Source organism: Euprymna scolopes, chromosome 23 (assembly GCF_053919585.1).
Source record: "Euprymna scolopes isolate OS-2025 chromosome 23, ASM5391958v1, whole genome shotgun sequence".
NCBI classification, from domain to species: Eukaryota; Metazoa; Mollusca; class Cephalopoda; order Sepiida; family Sepiolidae; genus Euprymna; species Euprymna scolopes.
The window spans coordinates 37,438,031-37,464,608 of NC_136504.1; the positions used below are offsets into that span (position 1 = coordinate 37,438,031).

Below are 26,578 nucleotides of genomic sequence, written 5' to 3' on the forward strand. Positions count from 1 at the left end.
ATCACGCTTCATCTTTTCACCAATTCTCTACATGTATGATGGCCATCTTCCTTCAAAAGAACCTTGAGTTGGGTTTTGTCTATCTGGATTGGTCTTTCTGAATGAGGAGCATCATTGAGGTCAAACTTACTGTGTTTGAATCCGGTAAACCAATCTCAAACAGTTCTCTCAGCTTTAGCGTGTTCTCCATATACGCCACAAATATCCTTAATCAGTTAACTCGCTTTTTGACCTTAATAAAAGGCAAAAAGAAGGAGGTGCCGAAAATGTGATTTTTTTAATCTCCTTAACAATCCATTCGGGACAAGATCAAAGTGTAGTATCTGTTCTTCAGATGCTGCACTTCAATTTCTTGTTCTCTGTCAGTGGAGGAGAAATCCTTCACGACTGAGACAATTTTTATTTTTGTTCCTTTTCTCCACGTTAAAAAATGACCCTGGTGTCTAACTCTGTCCCGTGGGAAGGCATTGTAAATAGGAACTATCCATTTCACGGTTCTGAAAAACGAGAAAAAATTATATTAGCAAAAATCGATGACCATTATCTTGTAGAACAGATTACATGCTTTCTAATAATATATAACACTTTGCCAAATATCAAAACATGTTTTAGAAAAAGAATTTTTATGAAGGAACTTATGCAACAACTTGATACAAGCAATTATGTGCAACTGCTGCTTGTTTGTTTGTGTGTTTGTTTGTTTGTTGAGCATTATTCATGATGATTATTTTTGTAACATTCTTTTCCCCAATATCAGAATTCTTTTCTAAAAGGATAAAAATAACAAAAGGGTTTATTTTGAAAGAAGAGGGACTGTGTCCGAGGTGAAAGAAAGAAAAGAAATAGAAAGTTCAAGGATGTTCTTGTGTCAGGAAGCAGAAACTTGAAGTGTCTCCTGGTTGTCCAGTGGAGGTCTTCGGTAAAGCAGTCGCAGTCTGGGGGGGATTCAGTAAACAGAGTGACAGGAAAGAGGTCTGTCTGCTTTTGTGGTCTGAGCTCCTCTGCTGGCTGTTGGCTAGTTCCTGACAGGGGTAATTAGTTCCTTAGGGACATATAGAATTAATGCGCCCTACTAGCTGACTGGTCAGTGTGTTGCCGCATCAGTCAGCAAGCAGACATTAATCTGCAAGAGAAAACAATAGTTTATGGTGACTGCTACAGATATCGGGTACTTAAAGGACGAGCCACGTGAAGATTGCTAACGTTCTTATGTGAAAGTGTTTCTATGGAGTGAACTGGATTCGAACTTAGCACACTTAGATTGTCAGTCTGCATCATTAACCACCGAGTCACCACTGCTGCTGCTTCCTATAACATGCTGTCAAAGCACTCATGCTTCCTTGGGCAAAGTACAAAATCGATTTCACAATCTAGTGGGTGAAGATTTCTTCTGTTCTCTAGAGCCGCTTTCTCACAAAAGAGATATTGTTAGTCTTTCTCTACTCTGTCCTTATTTCCATGAAAGATGTTCGACTAAGCTCTAATCTTTGCTTCTTCTTTGTAAGATATTCACAACAAGAACTCGTTTAGCTACCACAAATAAATAGAACCTTTCATTCTTTCTTCTTGTGCACAGAATCTGGTGGAATTTTCATGAACAGAGTTTCTGTACAAGAACTTCCTGTCTGTGGAAGACATTACCATGAGACTAATTCCCTACAGATTACAACATGGTCTTCTTAAAATTCAAGGTCAACATGTAAGAAACCGTCTTCATAAGTAACCAAACTTTGTTCAATCCATTCATTATTTTCAATCCTCTCATAATATTTTTCTTCATTCAATTGAAAAACACATTGCTCTCATTAAACCTTTTTCCTCTAGTGGTTTCTGCCTTTATAAGTGATGATTTGTTATCAAAAAAGAAAAAATCTACAAGAAATAAAATTAGAGACCAATAATAAATTCTCCGATGAGGAGTGGTGGGGGTGGGTTCAACATGACCTTGTTTTCATACTAAGTTGAGGATACGTCCCCGACAGTCTACAAAGTCTAGTCATTTTGGGCTGAGAAGCCTTTTTCTGTCGGGCTGGAGTATGATCCTGTGCAGTTCTAGGAGGTCCATCCTCCCAGGCGTTACCTCCTCTCTTTGGGGAGTGGGTTAGTTTATTGTTCATCGCCTGAGGTGCCCCTACCGGAGAATGCTGACGGGCTGCTCAATCCTTTGTTTTTTGTAGGTCAGAGTGCTCTCCCTCTTAGCCGTTGGCTTTACGATCTTCACCTTCCAACCTCGTGTCGCAGCAATAAGAAGGAAGTTGAAGTAAAATATTAATTCAAGTTTCAGAAAAAAATGTTTAAAAAAAATAAAGACAGAAAATATGTGAGATAGTCCGATGGTCAATAGACTACAACTGAACAGGAATTTTCTTTCTTTTCTTTTTTTTTTTTTTTTAAATTTTTCTGATTCTTACATTTAATAAGAAATATAAAATAAATATTTACTTTCAAATTTCCAAAAATACAAACTATTAAATACGAAAGTACGGCTTTTTTTTTAAATACGAAACTACGTCTCTAAAACTGGCACCATAGTAAAATCAGTGTCTTCTGTCGATGTGGCTTAAAATCTGTGATCTAGTTTTTTTTTGCAGGGCGTTGCGTCGTCACTAAAATCAGCTTACTGTAAATAATTCCACAATGATATCGGATTTGATTCTTTTTGGGTAGATATGCTTTTTTTTTTATCTTTCTAAACGATTTTAATCTGGTGTTATTAACGGAACCAAACTTTATTCATCATTTTCAATCTTGTAATATTCTTCCTTCACCATTCAACTGACAATCTATCCATTTCATTAACTTTTAGACTCAAGTGGCTTTTGGCCTTGATAAGGGATGCCTCGTTTGTGTGTGTTTTGTTTTTATATCAGTACCAGATTATTAGCTAGTCTCTCTCTCCTTCTCGGACAAGATGCAAAAAAAGTTTCCTAGGTCTCACACTGTCTACCAATTTCCGTCTTCTGATCCATCGCCACACTTGCATCCCCATGCTTATTTTAGTTTTACGAATGCTTCCACAGGATGTCTTCCGGCGAACTTGCTGCACTTGTATTCCTTCAACGTAAATACACCCAACAGGCAGCAAAATTGCACCCTTTTCACTGTAGAGTGAATGTGCACTCACTACTGGTTGTTCAACCTGCAAAGGGTGTTTATTCTAAATAAAAATAATATACAAAATACTGTCAAAAACCCACCGAATATATGTCAGCCTATGTCGCGGTAACATATATTGAGCGAGTTTCTAACAGTATTTTGTTTAGTTTTTTTTTTATTTTTAACTCCTTTTCCCAAACTTACTTTTTTTTTAATTTTCCAATACATTGGTAAACACTGTAAGTTTTTCGAGTTCGATAAACATGTTACATTAAATAAAAACATAAAAAAATTATCCAGTTAGGTAGAAAAGTAACTTATCTTGCCTATGATAACAATTATTTGTTATATATTTGTTTTGTGACAACTTTCTTGACTCTATCTGTACAGTAATACAAACCCCAATTTTTTAAAGGTAAGTCTTCGGGTGGTCCTGAGGACCACCCGAAGACTTACTGGTCCTCCAGTGCACTTTCACCCATCTTCCAATAAATATTTAACTGAAGGGATTTATCACATTCTTAGACGAATTATTTGTAGTATTTGTATTATAAGAAGATACTTTTCTGTAAAAAAAAAAAGAAAAAAAAAGTTTATTTACTTCTAAGAATGTCTCGAGATATATACTAGAATGCCATAAATTATTTAAGTTTTTAGTATTATTATTGTGATGATGATTATTATTATTATTTTATAAAACATTATTACATTAAATATTGTAGTTGAAAAAATAATTTTATAATCGTGTATTTATTTCTTGCAACTATTAACTTTCTTTTTTATGCGAAAAACATTCTTGGGTCACCGTTACGCCAGCTGAAGAAGCCTCAACATTTTGTTAAAAAATGACGACTTTATAGGTTTTCGGGTATGCTGAAAACAAATATTGCAGGGAAAATTAGCGCAGACAAATAGTTTTTGAGATATAAATACCTGTATTTTGTTACATAATTTCTAGTGGTTTTATTTAGTCGCCATCTTTGTTTCAATGAAATGGTATATTGTGTACGCTGATCTGTGTAGTTAACTCAACGCAATTCCGAAAGCCGTTCTTAACGAGGAAGTGAGTGTCAGAAAAAAAATGTGTGTGTGTATGTATATATATATATATATATATATATATATATATATATATATATACATATGAACAAATGATTAATAAAACGTTAAAAAAAACATCTTGAAAAAGAGTTAAAAACATATTTAATTTTAAAAAGGAAGCACAAGATAAGTGGATAGTCCTTAATCCATGAAGTTTCGAAGAAATATCTTCTTCTCATCAGAGGGCAGGAATTAGCAAAATGCGGGATCGGATTTTGCATGTAAAAGTATTTAATAAAACCATATATATATCTATATATATATACACATATTTGTTTTCACATGTGATGGCACAGTCCTTAACAAATTCATCCACACAATTCTGAATACCACCGCCAAATCAACATGCCACACCACGAACAAATACTGTTGAATCGACACACATTTCCAAGCAGAGCCAAACAATCTTGCTGAATCGACACGCTACGATATGAAAATGCAATACTGCGAGACACGTTATTACAGAAGTGTAGTTCAAAACCTGCAAGTCACTTATTGGCTCGTTCTTTTCATAGTTGTTGGGCAAAACCAAATCGTCACTTTCGGGTAAGATGGGTGTAGTCCATTAGTGGACTTGACTTGTAATCAAAAGGTCATAGATTCACTGTTCACCACAGGTAGGCCCGACTCGTGCGCTTTCGCGTATGTTAGGCACATTCCTTCCTGATCTCAAGATCACACAAATTACAATGCTGGCCAGGCCGTTGCCTCTTGGTACTTCGCCCTAAGGATAAAGGCTCAGGAGCTTCCTCAGTGATGCCTGCGTCTACCGCATCATTAAACTCTCCCTGCTCTGGATCATTGGGTGCGTTATCTTCTGAGAAGCTTTCTTCATCTGGTTTTTCGTACAGCAGCAGGGCTTCATCATCTAATGAGGCGAGTTTGTCACTGATTACACAATCACATAGGCATGCTGGGCGCACATCCTTTATGTGGCGTAGTGTTCCATTAACTGAGATCGAGTGTTTGCTATTTATTTTTGTCACTGTTCCTGTGCCAAACTGCGTCGTGCATCTTCCCCGTGGATTCTTCACCCAAACCGCATCTCCCTCCTTGTACGGATTAGCAACTGTTGTGTCGGGCACCATAACTTTAGCGATACCCTTGACACGGATCTTATAATTGTGTAGCACATTCGCAGGTGCCATCCTGTAGTCCTTAGGCGTAACGTTGTGCCAGTACATTGCTTTTAAGATCGTGCACTTTGTTCTTGCTGCAATGCGCTTTATTGTGCGATGAGACCTCTCAATTATTCCGTTTCCGGAGGGTACCTGGGTGCACCAAAATCGAATTTGCACACCTCACATCTGTGTAAAGTTAGCAAATGTTTTTCCACAAAATACCGCGCCATTATCTGTAAGCAATTCAGTCAGCAGCTTCCTTTTACAAAATATACTTTGCAACTGCTTAATGACGCTAACAGAATCTTGTCAGTGCAACTGCTTCCAAATGGCAAAATGGCTAGGGCCACAGTCTATCAACGTCAAATACAACTGAGTCCTGAAATGGATTATATTCATAGTAACCCTGCTCCAGGTTTCCGGTACATGAAGCCTTCCTGGCTTCTAATGCATCAGGGCTGGATCTATGGACTGGCATTCTTTACAATCCCCAACCACTGACCGCACTTCAGTTTCAGTTATTAGTGGATTTACTTAACGTAAGAAAGTACCATGTCCTTTTCACACCGGGATGTCCACTACACCGATGAATTGTCTGTATCTTAGACATGTGTTCACGTTCAACGGCCACACCACACAAGTGCTCTGGGTTCTGTTGCTTTAAGGATCTAATTTAACCACTGCTGTGGTACTCGAGTAAGTTGGTCAGCTCTGTTATCGTGAGACTTAATGAGCCCTATATCGATTGTTAGTGCATATTTCAAGGCCAAATCTCGGAGCGTGGGCAGGCAACGCCTAATTAACATTTCCGAGGCTGCTTTGGTGTGCATTCTTGTCTGTCCGGACAAGGTGTCAGTTATCCACCAATATACACAGGCAGAGTCCGTTCGTAGATGTATGGTTTTAGCTTTCCACTGTAATGCAAGGTTGATGCATCACAGCATCAAGCTCAGCTAAATTTATGTGTTTGTCTTCATGCACTGCTCAGAGCCAATTTACGTCCTCTGCCATGGAACTATCGTTTTCCACAACCACGCCTGTGGCAATGGAACTAGCGTCCACCCACACTGTAACATCTTCTCCACAGACACACCAATCACATTTTACTGGATCATCCTGGACTGCTCCCAAACAAATATCTTCAATCATCTGTGCTAGAATAAGATCTTGCACTTCGTCATCCCATCCAGTTGTCATCATATTTGCTCTGGGTTTACAAATGCTGTGGCAACACGTAACCAGCCACACACCGGGAAATGACCAGTCAGTTTCCCACACACTCAAAATACAATCCTGTGAGTAAGTTTATCAGGCACTGCTGGAAGGTCACTTGCACGTCGAATAACAATGTTCCGTGCTCCTCCTGAACATGTAATCCCAATACGCGTGAACCCAGTTTCAGCTGTTCTGGGGTTTTGCTATTCAGACCAAACTTCTCCAAATGTTCCTTGACACGGGTCGCAGAACACAACTTTCATTCACGAAAATGTCATCAATATACGAAGACGTAGCCGCGTTTATAGTTTTATCCTGGCTGAGGATGGTATTGACAATGGCCCGCATTATTAAAGGGGCAACGTTAAGCCCTAATCCGAGGCAGGTGCGACAATATTGCTGTCCCTTTATTTCTACTGATTGGAACGGCCACAGAGATTTGTCAACATGTGCTTGCAAATAGGCTCAGCGTAAAACCAACACTGCAACGTTTGGTCCCTGTTGACGCCATTCCCCCAGTTTTTGTAAGCAAACATCTGCATTCGCCGTATGAACGTCAACATACTAATCCATAATGGACTGCACTTTCTGTTTGTTCTCCTGCACAACAGCCATGAAGGAAATTAGACCTTTTGGGGGTCCAAGTTCGTCCTCAGTATATGGCAGTAGCCAACCATTGTCAATCCACAGTTGTAGTTCGTGATCCTGTTCCTCACGAATTTGTGTTGGGGCTGAATACTCTGCAAGTCTATTTCTCAACGTAAGTGGAGGTTAGTCGCCAGCCCATTTCCATGATGTGGTTCACTTCCGAGTGTTCTGTTCATATTTTGTGGAGAAGTCAGGCTCTGTGATAGTGATAGGAGCAAAATTGGTCTTTATGAAATGTGGGAAGGTCACCTCACCTTCACTAGACACAGCTACTCCTCCCAGTCGCTTGATTGTGGCCAGCCCAAGCAATAAATCAAATCCCAGCAAGTATCCATCCACAACTAAGACTTCTATGATAATGCTCCGTGTTACACCAAGGTTCACTTGCACCATTCCTATTCCACAGCAACTAAGTGTGTTTCTATCTGCTGTGTGCACCAGGGTACTTTCCTCGTCCATTCCTTGCAACACGACTTGCAGACCAGTGACTGTGTGCATCCAGTATTCACTAGAGCGGTACGGTGTAGTCCATTGATGTGAACATTGATAACCGGCAATGCGCCATTTACGCCAGTTTGGGCGATGAGATTGGCGCTGAATTCTCATCTCCTTGCTCGTTTCCCAGACAAAATCTGGCAATGTGCCCTCACCGCTTACATCAGTAACACGTGATGCTTGACACTAACATCTCTATCCCATTTCATTGAAACAAAGATGGCGGCCAATTCAAACTACTTGAAGCATTTATATCTTGAAAACTATTTGTCGGCACTAATTTTTCCTGTGATATTCGTGTTCAGCATAGCCGAAAACCTATCAAAGTTGTCGATTTATCGAAAAATGTTGAGGCGTCTTCAGTTGGTGAAACGATGAACATTGACTCATTCTTGAAATGAACATTTTTTGTTTTACAGAAATGTATCATTCTTTTATCTACTTATAATAATAAAAATACTAATATTACAAATACTACTAATAATTCGCAATAATCCTTTTTTTTCTCTGTGTGTCTGTTTGTAGTTTAGTAACTCATTGCTGTTGATTTTGAGTTTTTTTTTTTTTTTGCTCTTTCATGTCGCCAGGTTTTCTGAAGAGTCCTGAACTTCCCTCAGTGAGTTCTATTTATACTCCTGCTCATGACGTTATATCTGATGTCACAACAGAAAGCAAGATCTGGACTATAGGAAGGGTGAGAAATTGTCCTGATACCCATCTTGGTCAAATAGCCTGTGACAAGGATGGGTTGTGAACTGGTGCATTGTCCAGGTGAAAATGCCACTGATCAGATTTGAAGAGTGCTTACCTCTTTTGACACAATCTCTTCCTGAACTCCCTTAAAACCTCAACATAGTATTCCTTGTTGACTGTCTGTCCAGTGGGGATCCAGTGCATGTAGATCATGCCCGTGTTGCCAAAAAAATATAGGAATCATCATGCGTTTCTGGGTGGTTTTGCTCTGTTTAGTCTTCTTGGGTCTGGGAGAGCCAACATGCTTCAACTGGGAACTCTGGATAATAGCAGTAGATCAGCTTTCATCGCAGATCACCAGAGAATCAAGAACTGCAGGATCTGAATCGATCAGCTCGATCATCTTCCTGCTCTCATGACAACGTCTTTCTTTCTGATCTTCTCTGAGCACCCTTGGGACAAACTTTGCGCAAATCCTCCGCATCTTCAGTTCTTTGTGAATATTTGTGTGTACAGTTCCCACACTGACATCAAACTGTGCACTTATTGTATCTATAGATACACGACAGTCCTTATCCATGAAATTCTTTATTTGGCCAATCAACTCTGGTGTTCTGACTTCCTTACTCTTCCAACATCTCATCATCCTTCAAACCTCCTGCCTTCCTTGAATCTCTTATGCCACTCAAAAACATGCTCAATTCATGCAAGATGGTCTAAAAGCAGTCTGAAGCATTCCATACGTTTCTGTGGCATTTTTCCAAATTTAAAACAGAATTTTATTGCATATCATTCTTCTATAGAGTCATCACATCCAGATTGCATTTCTGAAATTCACTGAGACAATCAGGCTTTAGTTGGGTATATTTCAATTCCTGCTGTAGCTGTTCATTTGAACCTGGAATCATAATTGGCCAGTCTCATAAGATGTATAGCAATAGCATACTAGATTTTCAAGAGTCTACGACAATTTTAAATGTACAAAAAAAGTCTGGAAACTTATTTAAGGCACCTTGTATGTCGATGCTGCCAATAACATGGTACAACAATAATAAATTAAAGCTAGTTAGTCAGAAGCAAAGTTTGATTTGTCAGCTTAAATGCTATTTGGGTTTGACTTTGAAAATCTAAGACAATATTTTGTTATCTTTGACAGAAAATAAAATAGGTCAAATAATTCAATGGTCGCCATACTACAATTGAACTGAAGAAAAGTTGTGATTATTTTAGTATTTTATTTAAACAAAAAAATGTTCCTGCATTTATTTATTACATATTTTTTTTAAATATTTTAAATGTTAATTTAATAGTTAAAATAGCGTTTTTCATTCTTTTAAATGAAGCAAAACTGTTAAACTTAATAAATGAAACAAATATTTCGGTTTTCATTATTTTTAAACCAAAAATGTCTGAAATCTGTTTTCAAGTTAAGTTTTCCAAATATGCCTTGATCTGACTTCCGATGGATAATCCATCTCTCTGCATAGGAAACATTCATCAAGTCAGTAACTTTATGGAAAGTGGGAAGTGGACCTTATTTTTACTTTCAGCAGCTTCGTAACTCTCACTTCCCTTATTTTGTCTTTTAGTCCTCACATTCCATGAGTGATGTTTCTGACAAAGATGAAACAATTTCTATTTTCTGCGTTGAAATTTATCCATATAAAAATTTATTGTTGAAGTGGTATTTATTTACTTATTTACTTAGCTTCTTACATCAGGATGGATCTAAGGATAAGGACACAACAGGATGTGCAGTTGTTTATGAAAATCAAGTCACTCAAAATCACCTTCCAAGCATCTATCTTTAGTGCAGAATCAAGTGTCATAGATTTGGCACTGCACATCATCTCCAAAAGCAAAATGGAAAAATTCTTGATCTTTTCAGATTCTTTATCATTATTGACAATCGTACAAAATATAGAATTAGACAACCTATTGATCATAAAACTATCGATCAAACATCACTGTTAATAGCAAAAGATATGATCTTATGCAGAATTCCAAGTCACATGGGAATCAAACAAAATGACAAGGCTGATATAGCCGCCAAAAATGCTCATCACGGATTTAAAAGTAAAAATACAATCATATATTTAAAAAAAAAAAAAAAATGACAAATCCACTGAAACAAGTGTAAATCGAATAAACTATTAACAATAAAACCCAATCTAGGTGAGTGGGTACAAGAATACAAAGAATCACAAAAAGAAAGAAGTTATCTTCTCTCGACTCCATATTGAACATTTTAGAATAACCCACTAATTCTTACTGGAAGGTGAAGAGCCTCCATGGTGCATAGCTTGTCATGCCCTATACACTTTAAGACACATTACACCAAATTTACATCTATATGGAAAAAGTACTTTAATGTAAAAACCTGAAAAGATCTATTAAAACACACAAAGATAGACCAATTAATAGCATAACTTAAAGAAATAAAATTATTCGATAAAATTTGAAAACAAAAAAGTGAAATTACTTCAGTAAGCAATATGACACAAATATACTACAATATCTCCAAAACAAATAATAGAATGAGAAAATAATAGGTAAATAATAGAGCATACCCAAAGAATAAACTCTTAACCGAAGAAATAAACTCTAAAATGAATACAATCAGAAATAGTGTTTTATCCTGGAATGACCCTACTATGGTCCATGGGCTGTTAAGCCCAAACCAAACAAAGCATCAGGTTGCTGCAAGCCATGTTTGGAGTGGTTTCTTATATTAAAATAAGTCAAAACTCACTACAAAATCTATCAAGCAAATAATTGTAAACTGTTGGTAAGACCATCTGTGTTCCAATAGTGTTTGCTGTTGCAGTCATTAGACGCCTAGTTATAAATCATCCACTGAGTTAATTTTGAATTTATATATTAATACGATAGCGTGTGTGTTATTTTTTGTGTCACGCTTACATCCAGGTCGTTTGTTATGTACTTCCATTTCTTGTAATAAATAATTTTACCAAGAATTCTTCATAAGTTTTGGTTTTGGTTTCAATTATAGCTAATGGCACTCCAATAATCTATTTTTAAAAAATAATTTTATCAAGAATTCAACATAAGTTGTGGTTCCAGTTTCGATTTTATCTGATGGCACCTTAGTAATCTATTTTTTTTTTTAATAATTTTATCAAGAATTCTTCATAAGTTTTGGTTTCGGTTTCGATTATAGCTGAAGGAACTAATGTTATATATATTCATGTTTGTGATTCGGTTTTGATTTAAGCTGATGAACCCAAGTCACATAGATATATTTTTTATTTTTTAAATCGCAACTGTATAATATATAAAAATCGATAGAACATTAACTCTATAATAATATATACGAAATCTGCGAGATATTTTACAATCTGGCTATGCCAGACATCCTTGCTAGCTTAGATAAATACTTTTGCAGTTTTAACAAAATACGTAATAATATCAGAGCGTCTCCATTTATGCTGAATATCACTTGTTAACAAATTTACCGAATTTCCATTACTAACGATTACTATATTGTCCAATTGATTACTGTACATTTTTAACCCTTATCCTCGAGTGGTTTCTGGGCCTTGATAAGTGGTTATGCCTATGTAAAAAAAATCTACAGAATGCCAACATCAATGTATTACATATGAATCTGTCCCCTGTGGAATTTCCACGGGTCTCACTAGTAATAACATTAACTCGATATCTGCATTGTGTTGAAACTATACTTAAAATTCTCATACTGTTTTCCTTTGATGTATATGTGTGAATAAACTAAATTATCCTTTTTGAAATGCAATATTCCATTTTTTTTCTTTTCTTTTTTTTTTCCAGCACTTTATTGGTGAATGCCTGTGCAGTTGTCAACTTTAAATTGTAAGTAATAAAAAATGTTGATTATTTCATTCAAATAACAAGATCCAACAAATCAATTAGGATTAAAGTAACCTAGAAAATAAGCAAAATGAGATGCTTTCGGGTCTACATCAGTTTCCCTGGTGGACCTGTACACATTATAAACAAATGACAAATTTTGGTTGTTTTGTTTTTTGTCACAGAATCGGTTTTTTTTGTGCAATTTTTCAAAAATATTTTTACAAAACAAATTATCCCTATTTGTCAAAACAGAAGATCCCGTTTTTCGGGTTGTGTACGCTTTAAGCATTCTAGCAAAAAACGACTGAGGTTTATTATCCATTTGTTCATAATGTACACAGGTCAATCGGAAGAAACTGGTGTAGACCAAAACTCTTTTTTTTTTTCATTTTGTTTATTTTCTGGGATCCTTGAACTCTAATTGATCTGATCCAATCTTTGCTTTCTGTAGTATTAACAGTATTGATTTTAGAAATTTAAAGGAAGGAAAGTGAAAAAGAGGCTTTTTCTTTTTTTCATTTTTTTTTCTTTTTTTCATTTCTTTTTTCTTTTTTTCATTTCTTTTTTCTTTTTTTCATTTTTCATTTTTTTCATTTCTTTTCTTTTCATTTCTTTTTCATTTCTTTTTTCTTTCATTTCTTTTTTCTTTTTTCATTTCTTTTTTCTTAATTTTTTCTTTTTTCATTTCTTTTTTCTTTCATTTCTTTTCTTTTTTCATTTCTTTTCTCTTTTCTTTCATTTTTCTTTTTTTCTTTTCTTATTTTTCTTTATTTCTTTTTTTCTTTTTTTTCTTTTCTTTTTATTTTCTTTTCTTTCTTTTTCTTTCTTTTTTCTTTCTTTCTTTTTTCTTTTTCTTTTCTTTCCTTTTTCTTTTCATTCTTTTTTATTTTCATTCTTTTTTCTTTTCATTCTTTTTTCTTTTTTTCCATTCTTTTTTCTTTTCTTTTCTTTTCATTCTTTTTCTTTTTTTCTTTTCTTTTTTTCCTTTCTTTTTTTCTTTTTTTTCTTTTCTTTTTTCTTTCTTTTTTTCTCTTTTTTCTTTTCTTTTATCTCATTTTTCTTTTTTTTCTTTTCTTTTTCAGTTCACAAATGTACTCCTTTGAAATAGCCCATTCTTTTATGATTTGACTTGTTAAGTTTGTTCATCATTTCTGCAAAAACACCTGAGTGTCCTGCAGCTTTACTGCAGATTTCCATATCATGTCTTTCTCGATTCTTATCGCTGGTCTAGATATTTATTCCACAACTTGGGTGTGCCAAATATTAACATTTTTGATTTCATTTAAATTCCAGGAAGCAAAACAAAGATGAAATATTTGGAGCAGTCATGGAACCAACTGTTGGTAAGAAAAAAAAAAAAAACACATCTTTTGGTCTTTCTTTTCTTTGTCTCATTAACATAATGTAGTAAGAATTGTGAGTTACTGGACAAATTAATCCAAATTTACAAATAATTGTAAGCTCAATAGCTAATCAGTTAAATAAGTTAAAACTTTTATAGAATTATAGATGATGCGATTTAATAGATATTTAAGTCATTTTAATCCAGCTTCAGAAAGGTCTGTTAAATTTGGTAAATTGCCAGGAATATAACAGCTCTTTTTTTTCTTTTTTAAATGTAAATTAAAACCCAAATAAAATTTTCTCAATCACATCCTGTATAAATTGTTCTCTTTGGAGGCTGAATTACATATGATTTTAAATCTTAATTATAAAACTCTGTGGACCGTCCGGACATCCTTGCTTGCTTGAATCTTGTATATGTGTGCATATACATATATATATATTGATACATATTTTGTTTGCAGAAAGTTTTAGATGAGATAAGTCATTGGTACCATCAGTTTCCAACCCGATAATTAGGACCGTTTTAAATACGTATCTAAAACGGTCCCAAATTATTGGGTTTGAAACCGACAGTACTAATGACTTATCTCATCTAAAACTTTTTGTAAACAAAATATAAATAATACGTTCTTATTTTCAGATTTTCCTTATAATTGAGCACTCTGCTGGATTTTTTTTTTCCAAAAAAAACTAATTATATATATGGATGTATGTGAGTGTGTAAATCCAACTGTCTTGTGTATGTATGTGAGTGTGTGTATGTATGTATATATATATATATATATATATATATATATATAGCAATACACACGGATGATAAAACGCTTTGAATAATTACAAATTTCAAGGGGGTTCTGCTAAAATCGTCATATTTTAAAAACCAAAGTACATTAAGTTCTCAAAATACCACCGTTTTGTTTGGACATGAATATAATTTCAAATGGATTAATAAATAATAATGTACATTATATATTTGAAGAGTTGTAAGCAAATAAAATGATAAAAATGTTAACATCATAAAATGGCATTTTCGGTAAGATTTTGTAATGACCCTCCCTCCTCCGATTCGTAAATGGTCGTACTGTGTTTCTCTTGAGAATTTTGTCATGAAATTTGGAAATTAACTAGAAAGGATATCATTTTTTATAGATCCGGATGTCTTAAATTCTTTTGACAATTCATTTTTATTGTGTTAAAAAAAAGGCTTCAACATGACGAGGATTGAAAACACCCACTGTTAAATAAATCCATCTTTTTACTCTTTTTATCCATTAAAAATAAGATTGTAACCTGCTTTCTCCTGTGGTACCGACTAATTTAAAATCATATCTGGAAAAAAAATCGTTTTATTTTAAAAAAGTATCTAAACACTATCTGTAGCAGCAGCACTATCAGTCATAGCATTACTGTAAACAAACGTTTGTTTTTTTGTTATTTTTTATTCCAGAACGAATAAAAAAAAAAGGAAAATATAAATATAAAAAATATTCTTACATATTTAGTTGGAGCTATTTTTTATCTGAACATAGTTAGCTTAATTAGAGCTATTCGGTTATCAGAACATATAATTAAAGCAATCCCCATCAGTCGGGCGTTATTTCTGGTCAAATTTTTAAAATATGGTTGAAAAGACATGAAAATAAGCTTTGTAAATATGTAACTTGTGTGCACTTTTATCCATTTTTCATCTTTTTTACGATTTTTTTTCAGCGGATTATAATTGAATAGATCCTAATCTACAAATCATAAAAAACAAATGTAAAAATCAATATTTAAATATTTGTAGGAGGTGCTCAGTTTCTAGTTCCTATTTACTTGCCTGCTCATGAGGACAGACACAAGGTCGATTTTTAATGTGAGGAAAATCCAGCTCCCCAAAAAAGGAGCAATCTGGATAGAAACAAACATAAAAATTGTCTCGGTCATGAAGGATTTCTCCTTCGCGGACAGAGGACAGAAAAGGCGAAGTGTAGCATCGGAATACTACACTGTCATCTTGGCCCAAAGTCCAGGCAGAGAAATAAAAAACGTCTTAAACTGGAAAGTTTAAGGAAATAATGTGTCATTTGGACAAGAAATGTAATTGAAAATAAAATCCAAATTTATCTAAAATTTGTGAACGATTTGTCAGCTTTAGCAAAAAGTGTTTTTTGATATTTAAATAGTTGGGCAAAAATACTTAATAAGCTTTCCAAATGTTACGTTTTCTGTTAGTGATATCACTTGTTTTAAATGAAATTTATTTTTGTTTGTCGTAATTCTTAAGTTTCACACGCCTCATTTACATAAGTTTGCATATTTAAAAGTAATTTGATGTTCAAAATCTAAGGCATAACATTTTCAAAAGCCAATAATTATGACCTGTAAATATGGGTGTCAAACACCCTCTTAAAAAAAAAACTCTCTTAATCCTACCTCTAACCCTAGATACGAGTAGCAAGCCTCCTCTTCCTAAAACCTTCTTTAGCCCTAACAATATCGCTAAGTCTAAGTGGCAAGCTCTTCATCAAACAAAATTCCTCGGTAAACTACATATGTGTCTTAAAAAAAAAAAAAAAATAGATCCTTCCTTAAAGAAAAGTGCATGATTTATCACCCATAAAAAAATAAATTGGTCAACTGTCCTAAAATGCTAGGATGTTCACGAAATAGTGAATTATTTTACATTAAATTTGTGAAACTAACCCCCATTCTAAATTCTAAAAGTGTTTTTGTTTTGTTTCTATCAAGTCTTCAGGATGTTCGCACAATATCCCTTAGCTGTCATTAATCCAAAATCAGACTGGCAACCACCCCACCCTCTTAAAACCACACATAATCATCTTTAGAAAAAAAAAAAAAAAAGATGCACAGAATTTATATCCTATAGAAAAAAAAAAAATAGGTAACTGCCCTAAAACGCTAGAATGGCTCCAAATGGGGGAATCATTTTACATTAAATTCTAAAATAATACTTGCTTATCTTTCATTAACGTTTTTCAAGGTGTTCACACATAATTGCCTACAAAGATAAAATCACCTATTATGGAGAGGTGGTCAGATGGGGTGGGGAGTTAATACCAAAGAAATATTGCAATATATTCATTTTTAAACAGTCCTAGATTTCGATTTCACTTATTTGTACATAAAATGCATTACAATTCAACTTTGAGTTCTCTAACTTTTCTTTTAATGGATATATGACATTTTTAAGAAATTGCAGCATATTTCTGTGCATTTACTGCAGATTATTTTGAAACCATTGATTTCTGGAGATTTTCAGTAGCATATTCCAATTCCTAGCACAAAAATACACTTATATGGTAAGTTTAATTGCTTAACCTTGTGTTTTAACAAAGATATAACATTTTTACTGAAAAGGTAGTGTAAAAAATGTTACAAAATGCATGTGGTCTTAAAGAGGAAAAATATCCAAAAATAGTCATAACTTCCTTAATTTTAATTGGATTTAAAAAATTTTAAAATATGCTTTCTTAGTTCACCAAGCTCTTTCTATGTATACTAATATTGAAATATTTTAAGCCATTTCAATTTTTTCATGTGTATTGATTATATAAAACCACATTTAAATCTAGATAAGACATCTGCACAATCTTACAATAAAGAATTATTGGATTCAATGCCATAACTAATACATAAATGTTTAAATACAGTACTTATCTGATAGCTAAATGTTTTCGTTTCCATTGAAAAACTTGATTTAATATCAAATTATATAGAGCCATAAATGTATATTAAATGTCATTTTTCCGACTTGAGAGTTCAATGTATTACACTAGTAATGCTCACCTATCGTAAAACGCTTTGAATAACAATTTCAAGGGAGTTCTACTAAATTAACTCCTCAAAAAAAAACACCATTTTGTTTCATATGGATTTGTAACACTGCCATATGCAAATGACCAAGCTGTCTGTGCAATGTGACGTCACAGCAGAGATAGAAAAGGACACGCATGTTCATAGAAGCACGTATTTAAGACATAAAGGATTCAAGACGCTTCGAGATCCGAGAGAACAGAAATAGATGTGTTATACACGTGGCCTGAGAGTGTCGGGGAAAGTCGTGTCCTAAACATGGCCGGGCAAAGACAGAATACCACGTGATTGATACTGCAGAATCTTGTTAAGCGCATTGGAGTATGATAAAATTTTTGAACAAGTGACAAAGTGTTATTCTGGAGGTACCTGTAAATAAATGTCTGTTATTTTATTTAAAAAAAAAAAAGAAAGTAAAGTCGAATTCTTTCCTTGTCTTTGTTTCCTTGTGACTGTCTGCATACAACGTGTGGGTCCAGAGTGTTGACATGTAATGACCACATTATAGATTAACAGATAATAATCTGCATGCTGTATTTGAAGAGTTTTGAGCAAATCTCTATATATTATAAAAGTGACCTTGTTTCTACCCAACTACTGTCAATTATTTATCTACAGATTTGAAACTTGATATATAGGGTATTTGGACTTGTGGAACAAAATTGATTGGTTGTTGGCTGGAAAAATAGCTACTAAGGAGTTAAAATTGGAACTTGGCTGTTATATATATATATATATATATATATATATATATATATATATATATATATATATATATGTTTTATTTTTTATTACCGTTTTATCTGTTTGGTTATATATGTTTATGATCCAGCAGCCCCCATTAGACCTTACAGAAATGGTTGTTATTATTTGGAAGAAGGGTTTTAGAGGAAATACGAGAAAAAAAAGAGGGGGTTAGGATAATAAGGGGGAGGGAAATGGGTATCGACAATAGTTAAGTTTTGAAAGTTAAAATACATTAGATTGTAGTGGAGGGTAGCAGATTCAGGTAGGTGTGGATGGAGATATATGGATATATGGAGGGGGAGAGAGAGAGGGAGGTAAAAAGGGGAGGATGGGTGGGAGGAATTCCAATTTTAGGTTTCAATTAGGTTTTGTTACCGTTTTATCTATTTGGTTACGTATGTTTCGGATGCCGAACCATGTTTACGATCCAGCAGCCTCATCAGACTTTACAGAAAACCTTTTTTTGTAAGGTCTGACGAAGCTGCTGGATTGTAAACATGGTCCAACATGAAACATATGTAACCAAACAGATAAAACGGTAATAAAAAAAATAAAACACATATTTGCTCTGTAATAGTATTGAGCACTCTCTTCAGCTTTTACTAATTATCAGTTTTACCAAATAAATATATATATACATATATATATATATATATATATATATATATATATATATATATATATACTCTACGCTTGTGCAAATGTGTTTAACTGCATTAATTTGTCAAGTTTGTATATGCATATGCCGTTGGCTCAGATGTTAGTGAATACGGTTAGAGAGCTAAATGTTTTGGTTTCAATTCATGCTCCGTATGGACTATTATCCACAGTCATGGTGGATTACAAATTAAATGTGATCCCTAACTGCAGTACCACAGATGTAACATCATCTAATCTCAGGTCATTTAAATGTATTCAGGCATCATTATTCGCTACAACCATGCATATACCATCAGATATAGTTCTGAGGTGCACAAAAACACGCTGACCCTAAGTCTGTGTGGCAACACAATTTCTACATCAACAAATTTTTGGAGGTACCAAAGCAGTACTTCCCTCTCTGGGAAGTCTCCAAGGTTGGTCAACTGAAAAATAGCTACTAAAGAGTAAAAATTGGAACTTGGTAGGTATAGTTTAACGTAATATATATATATATATATATATATATATATATATACACACTCTACACATGAGCAAATAGGTTTAACTGCATTCATTTGTCAAGTTTTTATATGCATATGTCGTTTGCTCAGATGTTAGCGAATACGGTTAGAGAGCTAAATGTTTTGGTTTCGATTCATGCTGATGGTACTCAAGTTTTTTTTTTTTTTTTTTTACTTTTGAAGTCACTACTATATATTGGGTACAATATAATGATCAATAGAGAATTGGCTTTATAATAATAAATATAAAATCTTCATAAATTAAAATACTAAATTTGAGCATATTTTACAACCAGACAATGCCGAGCAACCTGCTAGTAAAGTAATAAAAATATTAACACTATTGATTCCATTTTTCTAAGATTTTTGAAGAACCCCCTTTTCTATTTAAAGTTTCTTTGTGTGGAATTGTGTCATGGAATTTAGAAGTCTATCAGGAAACACATAGTGTAATGTTATGCATTCGTTAATATGTAGACATTTCAGGATCCAATACGTTGTAGAAGAGTATGTTGCAAAGAACAGAAGACAAGTAATAACTCAACTCATTTTTTTTTCCTTTTTTCTTTTTCTTTTTCTTTTTTCTTTTTTTTTTTTTCTTTTTTTTTTTTTTTTTTGTTCTTTTTTTCCCTTTTTTTTGTTTTTTTTTTGTTTTTTTTTTCTTTTTTTTTTGTTTTTTTCTTTCTTTTTTTCTTTCTATTTTTTTAATGTTCTTGAGTGTGATTTTGAATCCGGTAGAACCAGATCCCAATTTTGAAAGTTTTTAGGGGATGGGGAGTTACGATTACTTGTGTACTCGCCCTTACCCTGTCGTGGTTCCATCTGTGAGTTAAATAGAATCTATTGTTTTCACAGCATTTATGTAGTCTTTACAAACGAAATTAATACATACACATTTGAAGATATTAAAACCTTACAAACATAAAATGTTTTACCAAGATATCGTCTTCATTAAACTTTTGGTTCATCCGAAACCGGAATATTGTCACTGAAGCATAAAGAACTATGCAATAATGATATGCGAGGAGAGGGATACCTAGTTGAGATGTTATGAAACAAGTCGTTTATTTAAATTTCTGCATGGTGGTATGGTTAAAGAAACTGTGATCAGGACAGGAATTTAGAAATCTGTCAGGAGAGATGGTGTAACATTAGTAACATTTACGCATGTGTTAACATATAGACAGTTCCAAACTGGACATATTGTAGCAGAATACGTCACTAGAAACAGAAGAAAAGTAATAACTTTGCCGAGCATGCACGGAAGCACACAAGCATACGTCGTGCCTACCTGTGGTGAAAATCGAACCCGGAACCTTTCAATTACAAATCACGTCTAACAATGAACTACAGCCATCTTGCCCCAAAGTGACGAGTAAGCTTTACCCAACGGCTATTAAAAAAAAAAAGTCGATAAGTGATTGAGCATTGAAATACACTGCTTTGATAACAGGTCTTGTGTTATTGCATTTTCGTATCCTGGCATCCTGGCATGTTGATTCAGCGAGATTGTTCAGTGTCTTTTCTTTTCTTTTTTTTTTTTTGTATTTTACTTCAGTAAGTTTTTAAGAGATCAAGGGTCTCCCTCCTGGAACTAACACTTGATACTGTTATGATTTAAATTTATATCCGACGGCTCTTTTAAGAATAGATACTGTTTCCTTTATGGCTGCTATTTGTATTTTGTTACAGCTTGGTCTTCCAGGGATCGCTTCTAAGTATTTATGAAAAATTTTTTTTATTAAGCCAGTTGCACCTATCACAACTGGTATAATGTTTATTTCTTTCAGAGACCATATCGTTTTTAGATCATAACGTGTGTGTCAATTCAACAATATTGTTCATGGCGTGTCGATTTGGCAGTGGTGTTTGGAATTGCATGGATGCATTTGTTAATGTTGATGTCACTTGGGAAAACAAATATATATATTTCTGGTGCTCTCTCTCCCTCGTGTAACTAGACTTTCTTTTTAGTTGTAACAACATTTATTTCCAGTTAAATATGAATAAAACATGATCTCTGTCCTCTCTCCTTTTTATAGTCTTTTTTTCCTTACTGTGATGTCATTTCGCACCCAGCTCGGTATTTGCATAAAGCCGCCATACATGTGTCCACAACCTGTTACAGAAGCACTTGATTTTATTTGGGGTATGAAATAAACTGGCCCATACCTTGTTTTGTTATGTTCAAAATAAGACTTTTACATGACGAGTATCGAACATTTTGAAAAAAAATATATTTTTTCATATTCCAACTAGTAAGTAAATCAATTATTTTATGCATTAAAATTATAATTGTATGTTTTCACATTTCATTGATCATAACCGACTAGAAATTCATAATTATATTCAGCATATCACTCTGCACCGAGGATTGAATCTTCAACCTCCTGAAGAGTGTCACGGTTGACAGAGCAAGAACATGCTTCCCCGTGAATAAAATAAAGGGTTCCATTAGAAATTCCATGTAGATTCCTTGTGTCAGGCAAGATACACCTGAAGAAGGTCAGAGGTTACACCTGCCGAAAAATTGTGTGAATAATACTTGTAAGAACAGTAGTTTGAATAATTCAAATAATCCAAGGTTTTGATGTAAATGTTTTTTTTTTGTTTTTGTTTTTTTTTGCAGGTGATAAAATAAGAGAATTCTTATTAAGTTTGCGGTATTTTCGGATTTTCATTGGACTCTGGAATATATTTGTGATGTTTTGCATGATTGTGTAAGTATTGCTCTAATTATTTTATGATTGTGTTTTATTTGTGCAGGCTGTGTGTCTCTAGGACTATTCAGTCTTGAATCGGAAAATTCATTGATTATTAATGTAAAGAAAGTTAAAATATTTACATATTAAATATCTCTCTCTCTCTCTATATATATATATATATATATAATCTACTATTCTATAAAAGGAATTTTATCTGTGTGTCTATGGGTTTGTTCCCTATGGATATGACCTTAAACTATATCCGATGGTGAAGCCCCAGCTTGCGGAGTGTGGAGCCATCCCTTAATTTCCATTGCTCCCAGGTTTACTCCAACCCAGAGTGGTAGTACCTCTTAGGGTCCCACCTATGGGTTAAATAGAAAACTAACTTGAAAAAAAACAACACATATTCTATTAAAAACTTTCTTCAAAATCAGTGGATTCGGCATTAAATAACCTGAAAAGGATTGATATGTTGTAAAACAAAAACAACCAACTAACGAACCTATGGACTCCAGAACAACTGGGCCAATTTTAAATGTACCTTATGTGTCTGGGAGTGTTCTTAGATAGGTTTTGTACCGGAATGTCTCCAAGAATTATCGAAAATCGATAATCAAAACAAAAACATTAAAGATGGAACAGTCCCCGATTTTGACCAAAATTACCACTTTTACACAGTCTAACATCACAAGTGGATTTGAGAAGTTTTATCACTGCACAAACAAATGTCTGGTCTATCAAATCAACAGTAGGTTCTTTTATATGACAGGGGCACAATCAAAATGAATGTTTCTGTTTAGAGCACAATTGACTTTTGCATTTTAAACTTTGATTCTAGCCATTATATGTAAAAATAAATTTACAAAATCAACAGTAGGTTCTTGACAGTGCAATGTATTGTGAACTAAGTCAGTGCGAGGAGGAATGTGCACCACAATGGGATCCCTAATAGAGATAGCAATAAATCGATTTGATTGAAAAATAAGCGATTTTATCGATTTCAATGCCAATAAAGTATAAGAGGGTGAAACATTTGTTGATCCTTATTAAATTATGGGCAACGTCTGCTCTTCCTTCTAATATATATATATATAAACTCAAATAACCTTGTAACGGGTGTTGTAACTCAACATCTGGTTTACAACTTCCGGTTGTACATGCGTACATAAACAAATAATCAATGCGACAATAAAACGTATTGTTTACCTGTGTACATTTTCAGCATCCCAATTGTTTGGGTTGTTTTTTTTTTGCATTTAAATTATCCAAATAAACAATTGTTAATACTTTCTGCATTTTTTTTTTTTTTTTACATCGTTCATTTCTGTATTATGTTTAAGTTATTTTAACGCAATTTTCTTACAAATAAACCTACTTTAACCCCTTGACAACCATAAGAGCATTTTACAACGGCGATTTACTCGCCGCCTTACTTTTTTTTTAATTTATTCCCCATTTTTTAATATACCTTTCTTAAAAAACATTCGTACATTTTCTTCTACACTATCAACATAAATAACCTCCAAAATGTTTTTTAATTTGCGTTACAAGCATAACAATAAAACATGTTGTTTTACTGCGTACATTTTCAGCGTCCCAATTTTTTTTTTTTTTTTTTTTTTTTGCGTTTAAATTAAAAGATATATCAAAATTTGAATTTAACTTTAAGTATTTTGGTATCTGTTCAGTGCACATTTACCTATAAGTATGGCAAACCACTTTTAATTCAACGGTCGTAAGGTTTTTTTTTTTGTTTTTTTGGGTTTTTTTTTCAAGAATAAACAATTTATAAACAGAACGACTCATAGAAATCTATCTATATTCTTTTTTCATTTTAATATACTTTCATAGAAATGTTTCTGTTATGTCAAAAAAAACTATTTTCTTTGTCACAAGTGTCACGCTCATACATTAATTCCATAGCTAATATGACATACTGACCCAACGGGTCACAGGTAGTCTAGTGTAATACATTATATCTATAAAAGTGAACGTGTCTGTCTGTCTGTCTGTGTACATTTCCCTACGCAATAACTCTGTCAATTTTTAGTCTATAGACTCGAAATTTGAAATACCGGGTACAGAAATTTGGCTGTTAAGGGGTCAAATTTCAACGATTTGACCTTTAAGAACTCTACCAAACTCCTCCGACAATTTTGGGTCTAGACACTTGAAATTTTAGATATAGGTTCCGTGAACCTGGATCTAATTTAATAAAGTGATTTGAGCCCGAAACTATAAATTTTAAGGGGTCATAATAGGGGTAAAATTAAAAAAAAATTTACTCTTTTTTTTTTTTTTCTCAGCATACACACCTCCAAACACCCGGGCAACGCCGGGCTGAAATGCTAGTATATATATATAAGTAACCTTGTGTGTGTGCGAATGGTTTCTACCAAACGACTCTGTCAGTTTTTGGTCTACAGATTTGAAACTTGATATATAGAGGATTAGAACCTATGGAACATGCACTTTCGTTTGTAGCTTGTAAAATTTGCTAAGACAGTGTATTGATATGTCTAAAACAATTACATTTTACATAAAACATTTCATTAACCAGACTTTTTTTTTTTTTTTTTTCTCCAGATTTTTTGGTCACTGAGTCCTGGCATCCTTCCTGACTTCCCAAGAAAGCAGAATGTGGATAAATTTCAGTATTCAAATGCCAACCAATCTTATGTATAAGATGAGAAGAAAGAGAGAGAGAAAAAAAATAATTGGCACTTGTACAGTTTAATCAAGACATTCAAAAATGAAAATATCGAAAAAGGTTATATTGTACATATCCGTTTTGGACTGAAGATCTCTGAAAAAATTTTCAGTTAATTTGATCGTGTAGTTTTTTTGTTTTTTTTTTTACAGCGGAAAAACACATTTTTATGAGACAGCGTTGAAGTCAGCCACAGGGAGATAACTCCGTGTAAAGCGCCGACACTCCCTCCCCATCTTTAATACTAGCTTTTCTTCCTAAAAATCGAACCTTTTGCTCGGTATCATAACAAATTGTTTTTTCGCTGTAAAAAAAAACAAAACTACTTCATGAAATTAAGTGAAATTCTTTTTCGGAGAACTTCATTCCATCACAGATACGTACAATATAACTTTTTTTTTCTTTTTTTTTTTTTTTTTTTTTTTTTTGATATTTTCATTTTTTTAATGTCTTGATTAAACTGTACAAGTACCAAAAGTTTGTACCGCCCCTCTTACTCAATCGATTTATTTAACTTGAAAAGAAAAAAAAAAAGAAAGAAATTCTATTATTTGTAAAACATGTTTTTGCTGCATTTAATAATTTTAACAAAAGAATAATCATTACCATTTGTTATATAAATTATTCAAAAGGAAATATGACTGGGGGAAATTAGTCCATGAACAATGTAGCTTGTTTTATTTATTCATTTGTGACCTATTTGCGTAAAAAAAATGTAATATTTAAAAGTAGTTTGAAGCAATTTACTTTCCTGTAAATTTCTACTGTGAGTAAAATAATTTGTTTATCAAAAATGGTTGAACACTGATTATTTTATTCATTATCACTATTTATGGTAAAGTCAATTGCTTTAGAATTCTTTTAAATGTTAAACAGTTTCAATAGGTGTGTTCATATCAAGTTCAGAAAACATCCTCAATAATCAGCCCTACAGGGGGTGGGATGTTGTGGTTTTTCTTCTGGCGTGTTTTTTTTTTTTTTTTTTTTTTTTTTTTTTTTCAGATAAGTCACTAATGAGTCAGCATGGCAAAATAAATTGTTTTTGACTAATTCCTCTTTCTTTTTTTTTTTTTTTTTGTGGTAGTTGGAGTGGGTAATGTTGTATTTTTTCTGGATTACCTTTTTACGGGGGAAGGGTAGTTATATACTCACAAAAATATGCTATCAGAAATTGCATATTTTTGCTAGTAGATATATAATTTTCTGTTTATTCCTTCTCTAATCCGTATGTTCAGCTTTGAAAAAGGCTAAATACAATTTTTGAAGGTCAAACTACTTTTTAAAAAAATGCCAAATTCACAAAAATTGGCTTTAAAAAGGCCAATCTAACCTTTGGACAAAGCAATGCTGGACTGAAGGAGTAAATTTAAGATTGTTTCTTAAAATTATTTCTATTGAACTATGTAACATAATATTACTTTGTGAATATTAGTACTTATTTATTTATCTTAGTTCTATATTTAAAATACAATAGACACTATTTTCATAGAAATGTTAATAAACTCATGTTATTAGTTTTTGTGTCCAAGAACTTAATGTTTTGCACTATTAAGAAAAATATCAGCTTTATTGAATCCTGTATATTGACAAAATATATTTCTCATTCCGTTGAATTTCCACTAAGTTCTGCTAGTAATATAATACAAAAACCATTGATATAACCTTTTAACCCCTAATCTTAAATATGTTCTAGAAGATTAAAAAGATTTAGTTTGATATAAAATAAACTTTGTATAGATTAATACTCTAGGTATATCTTGAACTGTTTAACTTCTTTAATTCTCTTTTTTACATTTTTCATTTTAATTATCTCTCTTTCTCTCTGTATGTATGTATGTATATATATATATATATATATATATATAT

General features: G+C 33.3%; 1 protein-coding gene across 1 annotated transcript; it reads left to right on the forward strand.

The window, feature by feature from the left end:
- The first annotated feature begins 2,515 nt into the window (after positions 1-2,515).
- Positions 2,516-25,254, forward strand: LOC145245830 (small integral membrane protein 7-A-like). Its single transcript, XM_080107478.1, has 5 exons — positions 2,516-2,663; positions 12,180-12,221; positions 13,515-13,564; positions 21,924-22,014; positions 24,589-25,254. The coding sequence occupies exons 1-5, from the start codon at positions 2,638-2,640 to the stop codon at positions 24,602-24,604; spliced, it is 225 nt and encodes a 74-aa protein (XP_079963604.1). The 5' UTR covers positions 2,516-2,637; the 3' UTR covers positions 24,605-25,254.
- Positions 25,255-26,578: the final 1,324 nt, after the last annotated feature.

Excerpts from the sequence above, each read along its gene's own strand:
- LOC145245830 (XM_080107478.1), top strand. The coding sequence starts at position 2,638 with ATGATATCGGATTTGATTCTTTTTGG. Across the intron at positions 2,664-12,179 it reads TCGGATTTGATTCTTTTTGG|CACTTTATTGGTGAATGCCT; the intron begins GTAGATATGCTT and ends TTTTTTTTCCAG. Across the intron at positions 13,565-21,923 it reads AGTCATGGAACCAACTGTTG|GTGATAAAATAAGAGAATTC; the intron begins GTAAGAAAAAAA and ends TTTTTTTTGCAG.